Here is a 15,464-nt window from a genome sequence, read left to right on the forward strand (position 1 = left end):
GGAGATGTCCGTGTGTGGAAGAAAGAAAAACGTTTTTAAAAGCAGAAATGAATGAAAATAACAGAGTTTCTGGTTTAATTCTTCAAATGTGGCTTATTTTTTGACCTGCATGTCTTTCAGGACCTTTGGAAAATGAAAATGGTGACATCACACAGGCGAGTTACAGGAATTCTGAGACACCGGAGCTTCATTACTGCTTGATTTGTATGAATAACCTGGGTTCTTCTTTCTCTACAGGTGAACCAGCTCTATGAAGAGATCAGAGAAATGGACACTTTGCCTCCCCTGGGTGTGTCCTCAGCTTACACGTACCCCAAATACTCCCAATCCCATGGATTTGAAAACATAGACTTCCACAGCCTCAGCACCCCTCCTCAGAACACAGTAAGTAAAATTGTGGTCTGATTTTAAGCTTTGAGGTCAGAAATCTGGATCTTTATATTAAATTAGGTAACAGTTTGAGTAAAAAAGTAATGAGGACCTCAGGTTATGGCTGAGCAAGTACAGCGTCAGCAGATTAGAAATACGTTTTGATGACGGGGCTACATAGGGCCTTGGAAAATTCACAAAAAAAATCTTCAAGTCAATTCTCAAATTAACAGGTCACCAGTGAAAAGAAGCTAAAACAGGGCTCATGTGTTCTCAATTTTTGGTTTTAAGTAAGAAGTAAATGGTAAATGGCCTGCATTTGTACAGCGCTTTACTTAGTCCCTATGGACCCCTTTGCACTTTACACTACATTCAGTCATTCACCCACACACACACACACTGGTGATGGCAAGCTACATCGTAGCCACAGCTGCCCCTGGGGCGCACCGACAGAGGCGAGGCTGCCGGACACTGGCGCCACCGGAGAAGTAAGAAGTTTGACTTCTTACTTAGGATCAGCTGTAGTTTCTGTAAACTTTGTTCGCCATTTAATTTTTTTAATTGGGTCATTCGCTGCACTGAGTTTAGGAATGTCAATGGGAAAGAGATGTGCAGCTGATGAAACCTTCACTGATGAAATTATGTTCACTATTTGTTCAAAATGTATTTCGAGAGATGATTAATCAATTTTACGAAGATTTTGGAGGAAGTAGTTAGTGTTGCTGTGGATTTGTTTTGCATCAGTAAAGTAGCTAGCTTGTTTTGTACACTCCATTTTTGTGTATTCAACAATGTTGAGAATAACTGAGGATGTTAGAAAGATTTGGGACACAAAATGTGGATTTTTACTGTTTATGCATAAGGGCAGAGCAGGCTGTACCTGCTGTGGAGACTCAGGTCTTTTGGAGTGAAGGGCCCACTCCTGAAGACCTTCTATGACTCTGTGGTGGCCTCAGTCATCTCTGTCGGGGACAGGAAGAGACTGAACAGGCTGATCCGGAGGGCCAGCTCTGTTCTAGGATGCCCTCTGGACCCAGAGGCATGAGTGACAGGAGAATGGTGGCTAAGCTGTCATCCCTGCTGGACAGCATCTCCCACGCCATGCAGGAGACTCTGGCAGCACTGAGCAGCTCCTTCAGTGGCAGGCTGCAGCACCCACGATGTGGGATGGAGAGATTTTGCAGGTCTTTCCTCCACTCTGCTGTCAGACTCCACAACAAAGACTTCCACTGATCAAACACACACAAACCCACACATGTGCAATAGCAATAACACTAAGTGCATTACTCTTTTTCTGGCATCGCTGTATTATACTGAATTGTATATAGCATTTGGATTCTATTTTATTCTATTTTATTCGATTGTATGTAGTATTTTATTTTATTTTATTCTATTCTATTGTGTACAGTATCTTATTGATATCTTATTCCAGTGTTGTTCTCTGATTTTTCTATGCAACTTTGCACTGTCCACTGCTGTAACAAAGAAAATTTCCCACGCGTGGGACTAATAAAGGTTATCTTATCTTATCTTAAATAAATCTATAAAAAATTATTTGTTTAAAATTGCTTTTAAGAAACTAAAGTTTGTTCTCACTTTTCTTTCAGGCTGAAGACAACTCAAGTACTCTTCATTACTCTGAAGTCGATTTTTCCCACATTCCTGCCACCAACAGCGCTCCATCTCGTAATGCAACTGATGCTATTTACTCCACACCTGTGGTACACACCAGCCCCTCCAGCAACACCAAAGATTCTTCATCTCCTCTGTACTCAGCAGTTAAAAAACGGTATTAATGCTGCCGATGGCACCTTCCCTCTCACAAAGATCAACAGGTGTTCGTAATTCATAGAAAATGAGGTTCTTTTCTGCTTATTTAAGTCAACTGAATGTTCAAACTATTAGCCTCGGATTAATTTATTTAATTACTTAGTAATATCTACTTTAACTTAACAGATAATTGATTGCATGCATACTTTTTGGAAACTGGAGTATTTTCCATTAACAAATACAGGAAAACCCAACTGACATGGAACATCCATTGCTGTGTGAGAGCATGCAGTGGTCTCAGGTCAGTCAGCAGGTTGTTCTTGGAGAAACATCCATAAATGGAGTTAGCAAAACAGCTTCTTTCACATGTAGAAATTTACCTCAAGTGATGTCTTTCTTGCCCAAACCCAACAAAACTGAGACTGAAAAGTGAATAATGGCATGAAAAGCTGCAGAAAACTCAAAAACATTCTGTCAGAAAACCCTAAAGACAAGTTCACTAGAGACAGTTTCTGTATACTTTCTGTTGGCAATGTAAACAAGCAAAAAAAAAAAAAAAACATGGATGAATTGATTTAAAATATTATTTTAATAAAGCTTTTGGGACTGCACTCTTCTTGCCTCATTATCCAGTGTTTTCGATCATACTTGGCTCCCATAATCTCTATAATACATGGCGCAGTCTTATTGTTCAGGCTTGAAAGTGAAGCTGATTTGGAAGGTTCAACAAATCCAGCAAATCCAACCACATGTTAGACTTTAATGTGAAGATGCCTAAATCCACAGATGAAACAAAATGCAACCCACCATAAAAAAACAAATAAATGAGCAAAACACCAAATTGAATTATAGGCCCCCAGCTTTGCTCACAAACCTGCTTGTTTGTGTAATTTTGTACTGACACAGACACTGAAAGTACTGTGTTAATTGTTTTTATAATCTTAACAATATCACAGTTCTGTGGGTTATTGGATTTGCACAAGGATCTTTGTGTTCTTATTTTAGTTTGCTTCACTGTGCTCAACCTGATTTTTAAATCTTAATTAAAATAAACATGAACATCGACAGTTTTTACTGTATGGTCTTGATTGCAGAATATTTTTATATATAAAGGTACATGGACTGGTTCTTATATAGCAATTTTTACTCTATTTGAACACTCAAAGTGCTTCATACAACACGCCTCGTTCACCCATTCACAGACATTCATTCTGTTTTCTACATCTAAATTGTTTCCATCCAACATTTACACACATTTATACTTATGCACGTTTCTGCTATTAATTCATAAATACAAACTATCCTCTAGTGCAAATGTAGTAGTACAGGTCCTGTTGTGCCTGGTTATTTTCCCCTCTGCAGCTGTATTGTAACACATGGTGAAGTTTTTATTGCTATTGTAAACGTATTTATGGTATAGCGTCTGGTTCTGTGTGAAGTCAGATGGAAGAGGACTGTGCAGTGTTGTACTGCAAGACCTCCCTCTTCTATGTGGTGATAACCCAGCTATAAACCTTACCAGCATGTACAACGCAGGTATTTTTTCCCAGTGAGGAAGCACTACATCATAGTCGATGGATCAAAAACTCAAAGGCACCACCTAGTGGCGATGTATGAGAACTCAGAAACGGTGGTGTCGTAAAACAAATTTTCACTTCCATCTTTATTCATGAATGGATGCAAACACACCTTTGCTGCATTCATAATTTTAACAAAAATGAATTGTCTGCACCACAAGTTTGACTGAACGAGACCAGCAAAGTTGGAAAATAGAATATGTGTTTGGTGCAGGTAATCTAATTTCTAAAATCAAAAGAGGAGGGGGAAAAATCAAGCTTTCAAATTTGCGTAGAAAGAACAAGAGAAAAAAAAGGTTTGCCTTCAAATGTCAAACTACAAACTGCATCACAAAGCCACAGCACTGTCTAATAATAGTACAGACAACAGGACAGCAAAATTTATTATAAACTGTGTTGTTTGCAATGACTTTTATACTGACTTTTTATATTGTTCACATAAGTTTGTGACTTTAATATCACAGAATTTCATATATTTTTCATTTTTCCTTGGAGTAATATTTTCACTTCATGCAAATTTTTAGATGACTGCTTATTCAAACTTCCTATTGGGAATTGTTTTAATGCAACGTTCCTTGTGAAATCCAATGAAAATATAGTTACATCAACATAAGAAGAATGTGACAACTCGAAGGCAAAAAGGCTGTTTTGATAAAAAGGCTACATTTAGTTTTGACTTTTATAAGATTGCATCATGATGTTTTTTATTTTGTTGTTATTTTAAGTAACACTTCATCTGGTGAACAAAACAAAAGCTCACTGGCACTAAAATAAGTTTCTCTGAAACCCAACGATTAATTTGTGAAGCAGGATTTCATCTCATCCAGGTTAGCCCTGGGTTCACTTTTCAGAAAAGCAAATTATTAATGAGAGCTAAGGACTAATCAAAACTCACTATTGCATTGCTACTTTTTTGTACTACAGCGTAATCAGCTGATTCTGTGCTATTTCCACCTAATCACGTTTATCTTCACAACCACATCACGCCTTCCTTTGTTAACTTATTTTTCTTTAGAATTTCTTCTTAATAGTTTAATAATTATTCACCATTTACTTTACTACTTTTGTTTTTGTCATTGCACTATTTTTATCTACATTTGACACACAAACTACCCTGTGTAGAGTCTTTAAATGTCCATCATATTTCCATGAGATGACACATAAGCCAAGGGACGTAACATTGTGCATTGGCCTCAATATACAGAAACAGAGATATTTTTGAATAGTACAAAATGCACACAAATAAAGGGTTTGTATTTTTCTGAAATATCACTGATGACATTTGTTTCCTATGGATATAATTATCATTATAGTTAAAACAGTAATAATAATAATAATAATGGATTGGATTGATATAGCGCTTTTCAAGGCACCCAAAGCGCTTTACAATGCCACTATTCATTCACTCTCACATTCACACACTGGTGGAGGCAGCTACGGTTGTAGCCACAGCTGCCCTGGGGCAGACTGACAGAAGCGAGGCTGCCATATCGCGCCATCGGCCCCTCTGGCCAACACCAGTAGGCGGTAGGGTAAAGTGTCTTGCCCAAGGACACAACGACCAGGACAGAGAGCCCGGGGATCGAACCGGGACCTTCCGGTTACAGATCGCTTCCCAACCCCCTGAGCCACGAGTACAGTACTCCTGTACTGTACAGTCAATTTCTAGTTTTCAGCACTCAGGTACATGTGTGATTTTGGATGAGGATAACAACGTGAGATCTTTTCAGGGTATAGAAAACATGAGATATAATATAAATAAATAAGTAGAAATGCAGAGCTGACGAATGGGTCTCATCATTAAGAGAAGTGAAAGGTTCCTGGTTTACAAGTGAAGAAGGAAGACAACAGCATTAAACCATCAGAACCTTAACATGAGAGCCTGTCACTTTTTGTTCTGCTTTATCGCTGTAATCTTGTAATTTTGTGCTTTCTGGGTGTTACTTGTCTTTGTGTCAAGAGTTTTTTTTTTATATATATATAATTTGATCAGCTTCATGAAATGTGCTTTTTTCTGTTTACTGAGCAATCTACATGTCTATGTGACTTTTCACCTAATAACTTTGTGATGAACTTATTCAGCTACTAAATCACTTCCTGTTTTTAGAGAATCAGTTAGAGTGTAGAGAAGAAAAACCGCAGCTCTTTCCGAGAACATGCAGTTGTAGAAAAGGGCAAGAACCTGTTGATTCTGAGTGACGTTGTTATTTTTACACACAGACACACACACACACACACACACACACACACACACACACACACACACACACAGACAACACACACACACACACAAAACCACACAGACATAAGACCTATAAATAAACTACGCAGGCAGACGCAGAGTGCCGATCTCAGAAGTTGCTGCCCACGCGTGTAAAAACGACTGCAGTCTTTGTGTTTTCTAACTCAGGTGTCTTAGCTGAAGAATTACAGGGTGATCTAAAGAAATCCCCTGTCATTTAGTTTTCTTTTAATTAATCATTAAGTTTTGCATGGTTGATGAAACATTTTAATGGTAAACTGTTTTAATATATTTCTTATATAGTTTTAAATATATTGTTATTATATTCTGTTTCTTATGTATATTGTTATTTTCTGTGGTTCTCGTGCTCGTTTTTCTGCCTAGAAATGGTTAACTTGTTGTTGAATATCCAATGAAATATCCACCCCTGTACTTGGCTTTTCATTCCACTGAAATATACCTTAGAAATTAGTCTTAAAAACAAGGATTAAAATAGATTTAGAAAACTAAATGTTAATGTCATTTGCTCTGTTTGTCAAACCGGTTTCTGCTTGGAGCTGATGCAGCAACAATGTTACTTTTTTTTAAATGTGAATGATAATGAGAGAAATAGCACTGCATAGATGTTGACACACTGAAGTCTCTAAACATTAAGCAACACATCCTCATTTCACATGCGAAGCTCTGCTGTAAAACACACATTACCTCCCATTGCTCTCATGCAGACACACAAAAATGACAAAGATGATATTTTCTTTGTTCACAGCTTCAATCATTTCAACATCAAACAACACTTCGCAACTTTTTCAACATCAGTATTTCTGTTTTCAGTCTCCACAACAACAATAACACAGAATTTGAACTTCCATGACTCAACCATGACAGAGAGTCATTCATCGGGCTCAGGTAGGTTGGTGTGATGTGAGCGTGGATCCATCCACATGTTTATCAAAGCAACTTGTCCCTGTCCTCCTTCAAAGTAAAGTAAGAAATTGGAAATTCAGCTGAACTAATTTGAACAAGTTACGACTTTTCACATAAAGTGAATTAATTGTACACAAAAATATTTCAACAACATATTACAGGGTACATATTAGCTATTGATTGTTCATCATTTCTACAGCACTGCACAGCGGAAACTTTGGTCAAGTCAATAGAGGAATTCCCACTTATAGAATAATGGAAGGAGAAAACAGAGTTAAATGCAAATTTTCTTACTCTGGAATCAACAAGTTCTTCTGTAAGGGAAAATGTGAAAAAACAAATATCCTAATTGCAACAACAGAGAACACAGCTAAAAATGGCAGATACAGCATTCAGTATGTAGATAAAAATTATGTCATCTGATATTCTGTATGTGAGGATCGCACAACTGAAAAAGTCTGACACGGGACCATACACGGGTCATTTGAGACAGACTGCAGGCTATAATATCTGTACACAATAACCTCACTAATATTTGGTAGGATTGAGGTCAGGGTCATTTGAGAAGCGTAATGTTAGCTTGCTTTTTTCCAAAACTTGTTTTGAATTGTGTTGGGGATCACGGTCCTGAAGCTTCACCCCAGTTTAATTTAAGTTTAAACTGCAGAGCTGTTGATTTGGGGTGAAGCTGAAATATTTGGATGTAGTCATTTGTCTTCATTATTCGATCCACTTTGTGCGATGTACAGTACCACAGCAAAACAGCCTCAGACCATGATGCTACTTGGCAAAGTGCTGACACATCCAAATAACTTTTACTTACATACAGTTATTTGAACTGATAATCGTGGAATCTGCAGTTGTTTAGAAATGGTTCCAAGAGATCTTCCCAGTTCGTCTAAATATATATTTCTCCTTCTTGGATGGTAAAAAATTAAAGTCAGTGTAAGTATATATTTGAGCCTGTATGTATACTTTTGATGTTGTGTAGAAAATCCAGAATAAATTCAAACTTGTTTACCCGGTTCTATTTTCTTTCTTTCCTGTATGAAGGCAGTAATTTCTTTTCTCAGATTTAACTGGATATTCTGTTCATGTCCAATGATTCCAAATAACTGCCCAAACTGCCCGTCTAAGTACCCAGATATGTTTCAGTATGGCTGCCGCGTAAAAGGGCTTTCCCCTGGAGAAACCTCTGCAATTTGAATGTAAATACTGATCCATAAGAACTCTGTGGACTAAAAGTTCCTGCCACAAAGTTGTGCTATTGAGTAAATGAGGAAAATTCTCAAGCAGACGTGTCACAAAAGAAGGAAGTGTCCTTATTCTTACCTGCTGCACGCAGTTAAATCAGATTTTTTGTAGCAGAGGTTTCTAAGGGTAAGCCAACACATATTGCTTAAAGTTCTGTTAAAAATAAAAGTAGTGTAATTTGCACAGCTCCACAGTGTCGGCCTAATCTCTGGTTGGTATGGGCAGAAGTCAAGAGGCTGCTGCTGGTAGTGTTGCAGTTGTGGGAAGGTTGGCCTACTTGCTTAAGTCATGGTTTTAATGTCACAGCCTGTCTTAGTATTCGTCTTGACCACATGCATGTCTGTCTGCCTGCGGTGCACCGTCATCTCAAACTAGCAATACGTTTTGCAATATGGAGATTTATATCTTGAACAAACAAAGACTTTCATTAAAACTATATCAGGGGTAATTTTCTCTGTGCAGAACCCTTTGGTTCTAAGAAATGTTTGACTGAATTGAAATCCATTAGTGCTGAACAGTATAAATATCAGAATTTTATATCCTACAGCACAGTTAAGGAACTGTGTGTTGAGACTCACAGAAATCCAGCTGAGTACGGCTTTAGAATAACTTTGATTGTAGAGTAAAAACAGTTGCTAGGCAGTGTTTGCAGTTTGACGGGTTTGTGTTCATTGTTTGACCCGATGAAACTACAATACTGCCATCCAGTAAATTCATACATGTAATTTAATTAAACCCAAACAGCTTGTGTCAGTAAAAACTAAATAAAGCTAAGAAAACCGAAAGGATAAATAAATGGATTCTGTAGGACCACGTTTTTTTAAATGAAGAAGGGAAGAGTGTGTATCTGTGTGTGATGTGTTTGAAGGAGAAGTGTCATCATTTTAAAAAACCCAAAAAACACAAGTTCCTGTTTGTGAGTGAAAAAGGAAGAGAAGCAGCATGAACCCACCAAAGCCTCGATATGAAAGTCTGTCAAGCTTTACTCTGTTTCATCTTCCTCAGTGAGTAAATTAACCTCACATTTCTCTCATTTCTCTGTTCTCGCCATCGCTGGCCTTTATCTTTGTTTTTTAGGAGATCGTCTGTAAGTTTTGTTCCTCATAAACAGTTTTGTCTGCATACTGTTTCATCACTCACGCGTTTTTTTTCAATGTGGTGTTTAAAGTTGAAAACATCCTCCTGAGATCCAGAAGAAAAAATGTTTTGATATTTCGATTTTAAAAAATGTAAGCATTGCAAATTTCTTTTCAGAATCATTATTTATCTATTTATTTATTATTTTCTGTCCCTTGAAGTGGAGATCAGGTCTTATTTGATCACACGATGATATGATCCTATGAATCCTATGAAGAGAAACATCTTTCCAAGGCAGCCTTGTTGAATTCTGTTTAATTTTTCTTCTTGTTATTTCTCTGGACTGCCCAATCTTGAAGAACCTGTCTCAACTCATTGAATTGGCTATAAATACGAACCGGTAGACTCAGATCCTAGTCTCTCTAAGGCCACAGATATGTTGAAGAATGTTATTGTTCCAGAAATTTTTCACCTTTAATGCTAACTTCAGAAATAACCATCTCCCTCTTATTTGTGTACTGATTTTGTTTTCTAAAACCTGGTTGCCTGTTTTCTTTTTGGCGTAATGAGAGGACCACCTGTTCTGTAGTTGCAGGCAGCTTTGTTCTGTTTTCATATTTCATCCTGAAAATAAGTTCAAGCCAGTTGCAGCAAGGTTAAAAATGAAATGATAAAGACAAGAGGCACACAGTTTAATGCACTTTTAGCATATATATTATGAATAATGTAAATTGGTCATTAAAATTAAAGTGGACTTAAACAGTATTTTTAAATAACTAAATGCTACAAGTATTTTACAGAACTTCAAAGTTTTTTGAATGACTCACCATTTAGACCTTATGAAGCCTTAAAAAATTCATGTTTTTTAAGTCAATGTGTCAACAATTTTTTCAAGCTAAAAAGGAACAGCACAGCCTCATGGTGACAAACTGAAAACCTTACAACATGTGTTAAACAACAATTTCAAAAACCTCATCTGACAGACAAATACACAAAAAGCAAATAAAGAAGTCATCACAAACAAAACTAAGCCTGTAACTAAGCTTTCGAGCTTAGCCTGACGCTGATGTCTTTTTGCAGCTGTAAGGAAGAATTGGAAGACTTCTGTTCACAAATTCAAAAGTAAAAGTAGAGATTTTAGGTGAAATTGAATTGAAACTAATTTGAGCTATTTTGTTTTAAATAATTACATCTTTTCAATTTAGTTTAAAATATTTATTCAGACTGCAGGTAACTGTTCATATTTTCAACAGACCTGCAGGATGGAAACACTGGACTTGCCAACGCTGAAACTCTCGTCTATGAAGGAGTGGAAGGAGGAAACATCACAGTCGAATGCAAATTTTATATCCTTGGAAGAAAGACATTGTTCTGCAAAGACGAATGTGAAAAAGGAAACGTTCTCATTGAAACACCTGATTACACAGCCCAGAGTGGCAGATACAGAATCAAATATGAAAAAAATTATTTCTCAAAGGATATCGTGCACGTGAGCATCACACAGCTGAAAAAGTCTGACTCAGGATGGTACAGATGCACACTGGACACAACTTTACAACCATGTGATTTCAAGATCTTTGTCAAAGAAGGTGAGTCTCTACTAAAAAATCTTCTTCATGTTTCTGAATCAACATTTACTTCTCAGCTTGTTTTCTGTTTAAATAAACTCCATATGTTATTACTTGCATGCAGACAAACAAACAAGGAAAAAATCAGACAAAAGACTTGCTTGTTCACAGCTTCAATCATTTCAGCATCAAACACAACTTTCTTCAACATCAGTGTTTCTCTTTTCAGGCTCTACAAAAACAGGAAAGAATTTGAACTTCCATGTCACAACCACAATGCAGTGAAACTAGTCTTAAAAACGAGGATTAAAATAGATTTACAAAATATATTTAAACAAACTAAATTTAAACATTGTTTTCTCAGCATTTTTAAAATATCTGTGATAATAAGAGATGCATGGATGTTGACACACTGAAGTCTCTGAATGTTAAGTATCACATCCTCATTTCACATGCAAAACACACATTAACCCCCATTACTCTCATGCAAAAAGTCTTCAAGCAGGAATCTTATAGTTTTGATTGCTTCTGTGTTTGCAGCTTTAATCACGTCACCATCAAACAACACTTCACGACCTTTTCCAATATCACTATTTCTCTTTTCAGTCTCCATGACAACAACAAGAACAACAACAATACCTGACTCAGGTACGTCATGTGTGCATGTCTGTGTGAATGGAGTGTGCATCCATCCATATGTCTGTCAAAGAACCTCATCCATGTTCATGAACGAAACATCAATAGCTGTGTAAGCACCGGTCTGATTTATTACTGAAAATGCAGAAATGGTAAACGGCCTGTATTTGTATAGCGCCTTACTAGTCTCACACATTGGTGATGGCAGCTACATTGTAGCCACAGCCACCCTGGGGCGCACTGACAGAGGCGCGGCTGCTGCTCTGACCACTACCAGTAGGGTGAAGTGTCTTGCCCAAGGACACAACGACCGAGACTGTCCAAGCCGGGGCTCGAACCGTCAACCTTCCGATTACAAGGCGAACTCCCAACTCTTGAGCCACGATCGCCCCACAGAAATACACAACTTTGTTAGAAGTAACAGAAAACGAAAGTATTGGCACTAAAACAGAATTATCAAAGTAAAAATACAATTTATTTCATAAACGGGGACATTATATTTTTTGGATTTTAACTTTAACGTCTGTTAACTATAAAATGGACTTGCTTCTAATTTTCTAGGATTGTGGGATTAAATTACATTTCGTAACATTAAGCTGAAACTATAGAAGAAGAAAAGTTATGACATAGATGTAATGAAGTGAACAGCACAACAGTTAAATGAAATGTCAACAGCTTTGAGGGACTTTCTCAGAGCATCACTACATGTGGTCTTGATAAAAGATAAAAATAAATTCTATCTATAATTATACACGTTTCACTACAACAGTCACAGACAAAGGAAAATTCTCTCACAAATCTTTAGAAGGTTTTCTTTGCAGATAAAACTAAACCATATAAGTGTCATTTTATTTCACTTCAACTCATATTGATACTGTATTTGGAAAAAAATAAAATAAAATGTGGTCTTTTTTTTTTTTTTAATCTAGACTCTACTATAAAAAAATACTTTAGGATTTACTCCTACTGAAATGCAGCACTTGATTACACTCTGCCTCTCCTCATACATCTAGAGGATTCAGAACATTTATTCTGATTAGTGCTCAGTTCTAAACCATGAAAGTGTCAAGAAAGAGCTGTTTTTGTACACCGAAAATTCACCGAACTTCAAAGATAGTATTTCAACATGAAAAATCGTTTGTGTCTAAAAACATGTGTCTAACACGAAAGATTCACGAGCTCCTGTAGGACTTTATATGTTATAGATTATTTCCTGTAATGTATTTCTGTTTCCTATAGCGGTAACCTTTATCGAACAGAATTCAAGACATGGAGCAGCAATTTATTTGCTTAACAGATGATCCATACACAGAACAATAAGGTTTTTACTGAATTGTGCTCTTCCTTAAAAAGAGTAAAAGGAAAATAAATCATATTTCTTTAACAGAAGCTCTTAACCAGTAAACATGAGGCCTCTCACTTCTACCAGTCTGCAACAGCTTATGATCAGTGTGTACAATTTACTATTTACAAAGACTGTTTATAATTACATCACTGCTAACAGCAAGGCAGCATCAAATGCACACACACACAAATGCTACACGTGATCAGGGATGATAGTATTTCACTTTATATTTCACCAGGATTTACCAGGAACTGTGCGTCTCCGCCTCTCTTGTCTTTCATCCAGGTTTCTCCTTGCATTTGGTTGTAAGTATAACTGTGGTGGTGGTTCTGCTGCCTGTTGCTCTGCTGCTTATCTACAGAAAATGGGCTGGTGGCTCTTTCGGTGAGTTACTTTCCAACATTATCTGCACATTTGATATTCATTAATTCAAAATATTTCTTTTGCCACTGATTGGTTGCTGACGTGCCCAGGTTACGTCACAGTTTATATCCAACAGGCAAAAGCACTCACAATGCACTTTGCTGAAAATGTTTTAGGTTCTGAAAAAACATGTAAGAATTCAGTGAATAAAGTTAATAGTAACTTTCTGTCTTTTCTACAGGTCTGAACAGCAGGAGACACTCAGAACAAGGCCAGACTGAGGTGACTTATCAGTTACTTGTTTACTCTCTTTGTCATCTTAAAAAAAAAACTGTACTATTGAGCAGGAAAGAAACAAAAGATCAGGATTTCCAATTTATGTTTATGTGCTGATCTAATGGGAAACTTTTAAGTAATATTGCACTTCAGCATGTGCCTAACATGCATTAACATTATACTCCACTGAAAAACTTTTTGTTTGTAATTTGAACATTAATAATCCAAAAGAATCATCACCTGATTTTTTAAATCCCGCTCAGCTTATCTCGGTCTTTTGTGCCGTGCAGCTTAGTGTTTTAGTCACAATGTTGCTGTTTCCATCAACCCAAGTACGACAGCAACCGCACACTACAAGAAAGTAACATATTTAGTAGTTTCAGAAGCAGATGTGTTTTTTCTGGATATGTATGAAACTAAACTCAAGATAAAAACAGAGAAATTAAGACTTCACTGTTTTTCACTGCTTACATGTTTGGTTGTATAAATATTTGTCCTCCACAGCGGCAGCAGTGATCAGCTTTCATTCAAATAGTGACATTTTCCATCGTATACTTTTACATTTGAAATAGATTTTTTTTTTAGGTCTGGTTGGTAAAACAAAAGCAGCGTTTCAATGACTCTGCTGTGTTACAATAAATTCATTTTATGAAGCTGAGCAAACTGAAAAACTGCTAATAAATAAATAAATAAATAACTCCACTTATACCACTTCTCTTTATACTAAGCAAGTATAAAACACACAGCTTCTGTTTCCATCCTGACACTAAAGACCTGTAGTATGTCATCAGCTTTAGGTCTGTTGTGTCACTGCTATTGTTGTGTTTCTGTCTTTTCTTCTCAGTTCAGTTAATTTATTGTTTTGTTTTTTTTCCCAGATTAGTCTCAGTGAACGCTATCATCCAGTCTCCTCATGTGAAGACTCGATCTACCAAAGCCTCAATATGGCGAGCAGAGATCACGACCAAATCTACTCTACACTCAGACACAATAACCAGTTTTCAGACATGAGCTCCTGTCAGACTGAATGACTGCATGAAACATGGCAATAGTACTTCTATTGTTTACGTTACCAGGCTCAGTGATGAGGATTTTGTCGTCAGACTTTGAGCTCAAGGTTTTGTGCAGACGTCCACGTGCCTGCCAACTTTTAATGATGGCAGATATGAGTCATTTGCAGAGGACAGGAAACTCCTCTACAGTGCACCAACTATGAGTTCAAGAAAATGTAACGGAGTAGTGTCAGAGACTATTGTTAAAATTATAATATTATTTTATGCCATGTCATACCCTAATTAAAGATTGTGAATTATTACTGTAGTTTTAGTTTGCATTATTCTCCTGAATTAGAGGAAGCTGATAACTATTGCATTAGTTAAACTGATTTGCATTACATTAGACTGCTGATTTATTGTGATGAGAACAAAGCAGAACGAGCAGCAGTGGCAGCAGCTGAACTCTGACCTGAACAAAAATCTTGACTTGGCTGGGAGAGACAGAGGAAGAGCTGGCGCAGCAGCGTAGACTGGAGCTTGGCACGGACATCCAGACGATTGAGCTGCGTATCAAAACCAACTGGACGACACTGGTAGCTGCAGCAATAAAATAAAGGCTAAAAGCTCCTTGGACAGAGGTTCTAGGCTGAGTACGTGTGAAGGGTATAAGGTAGCACCAAATAAAGCTGGGGGAGAACTGGGGAGTGTCATCTGTAGCCGGCTACTGTTGTAATAATAGTTTTTCTTACATCTGAACTGCGCAAACACAGAGGTCATCTCACATATGGTTCGCCCATCAGGGGGACAAAGGACCTCAGGAGTGAGAAGAGATGAACCCGGCCACACTGGATTATAGGGTGTTGGTGAGCTCATTATTCTAATGAGCTCATGATGAGCTCATTATTCTAATGAGCTCATCAGGGGGAGTGTAAGATTATAATATTATTTTATGCCATGTTATACCCCTAGTTAAAGATTGTGAATTATTATGTAGTTTTAGTTTGCATTATTCTCCTGAATTAGAAGAAGCTGATAACTATTGCATTCGTTAAACTGATTTGCATTACA

The 15,464-nt window shown here is 37.2% G+C and overlaps 2 protein-coding genes across 5 annotated transcripts in view; both read left to right on the forward strand.

Annotated features, from left to right (window-relative positions):
* LOC102302733 (endochitinase A) overlaps nt 1–4,058 on the forward strand; it is an 11,651-nt gene extending 7,593 nt beyond the window's left edge. The window contains exons 5-8 of one of the 2 annotated variants that reach the window (XM_005950827.2): nt 119–155; nt 238–384; nt 1,856–1,884; nt 1,977–2,075. In XM_005950827.2, coding sequence (XP_005950889.1) covers nt 119–155; nt 238–384; nt 1,856–1,879 — 208 coding nt within the window. In that variant the 3' untranslated portion in view covers nt 1,880–1,884; nt 1,977–2,075. Of the gene's footprint in view, nt 1–118; nt 156–237; nt 385–1,855; nt 1,885–1,976 lie in introns of both variants that reach the window. The other variant, XM_005950826.3, reaches the window with a different exon arrangement.
* A 4,992-nt stretch (nt 4,059–9,050) lies between these two features.
* LOC102303241 lies at nt 9,051–15,420 on the forward strand. Of its 3 annotated transcripts, none has more exons than XR_006053304.1 (6): nt 9,051–9,140; nt 10,467–10,802; nt 11,388–11,429; nt 13,001–13,146; nt 13,367–13,407; nt 14,280–15,420. XR_006053304.1 is itself a non-coding variant. In XM_005950828.2 (6 exons), the coding sequence occupies exons 1-6, from the start codon at nt 9,101–9,103 to the stop codon at nt 14,430–14,432; spliced, it is 711 nt and encodes a 236-aa protein (XP_005950890.1). In that variant the 5' UTR covers nt 9,051–9,100; the 3' UTR covers nt 14,433–15,420. The 3 variants fall into 3 exon arrangements, 1 of the variants encoding a protein (XP_005950890.1); XM_005950828.2 differs by having other exon boundaries at nt 13,048–13,146; XR_006053303.1 differs by having other exon boundaries at nt 13,001–13,407.
* The last annotated feature ends 44 nt before the right edge of the window (nt 15,421–15,464 follow it).

This window comes from Haplochromis burtoni, unplaced genomic scaffold (genome assembly GCF_018398535.1).
Source record: "Haplochromis burtoni strain Fernald_Lab_line unplaced genomic scaffold, NCSU_Asbu1 Contig_797, whole genome shotgun sequence".
In the NCBI taxonomy this organism is placed as follows: Eukaryota; Metazoa; Chordata; class Actinopteri; order Cichliformes; family Cichlidae; genus Haplochromis; species Haplochromis burtoni.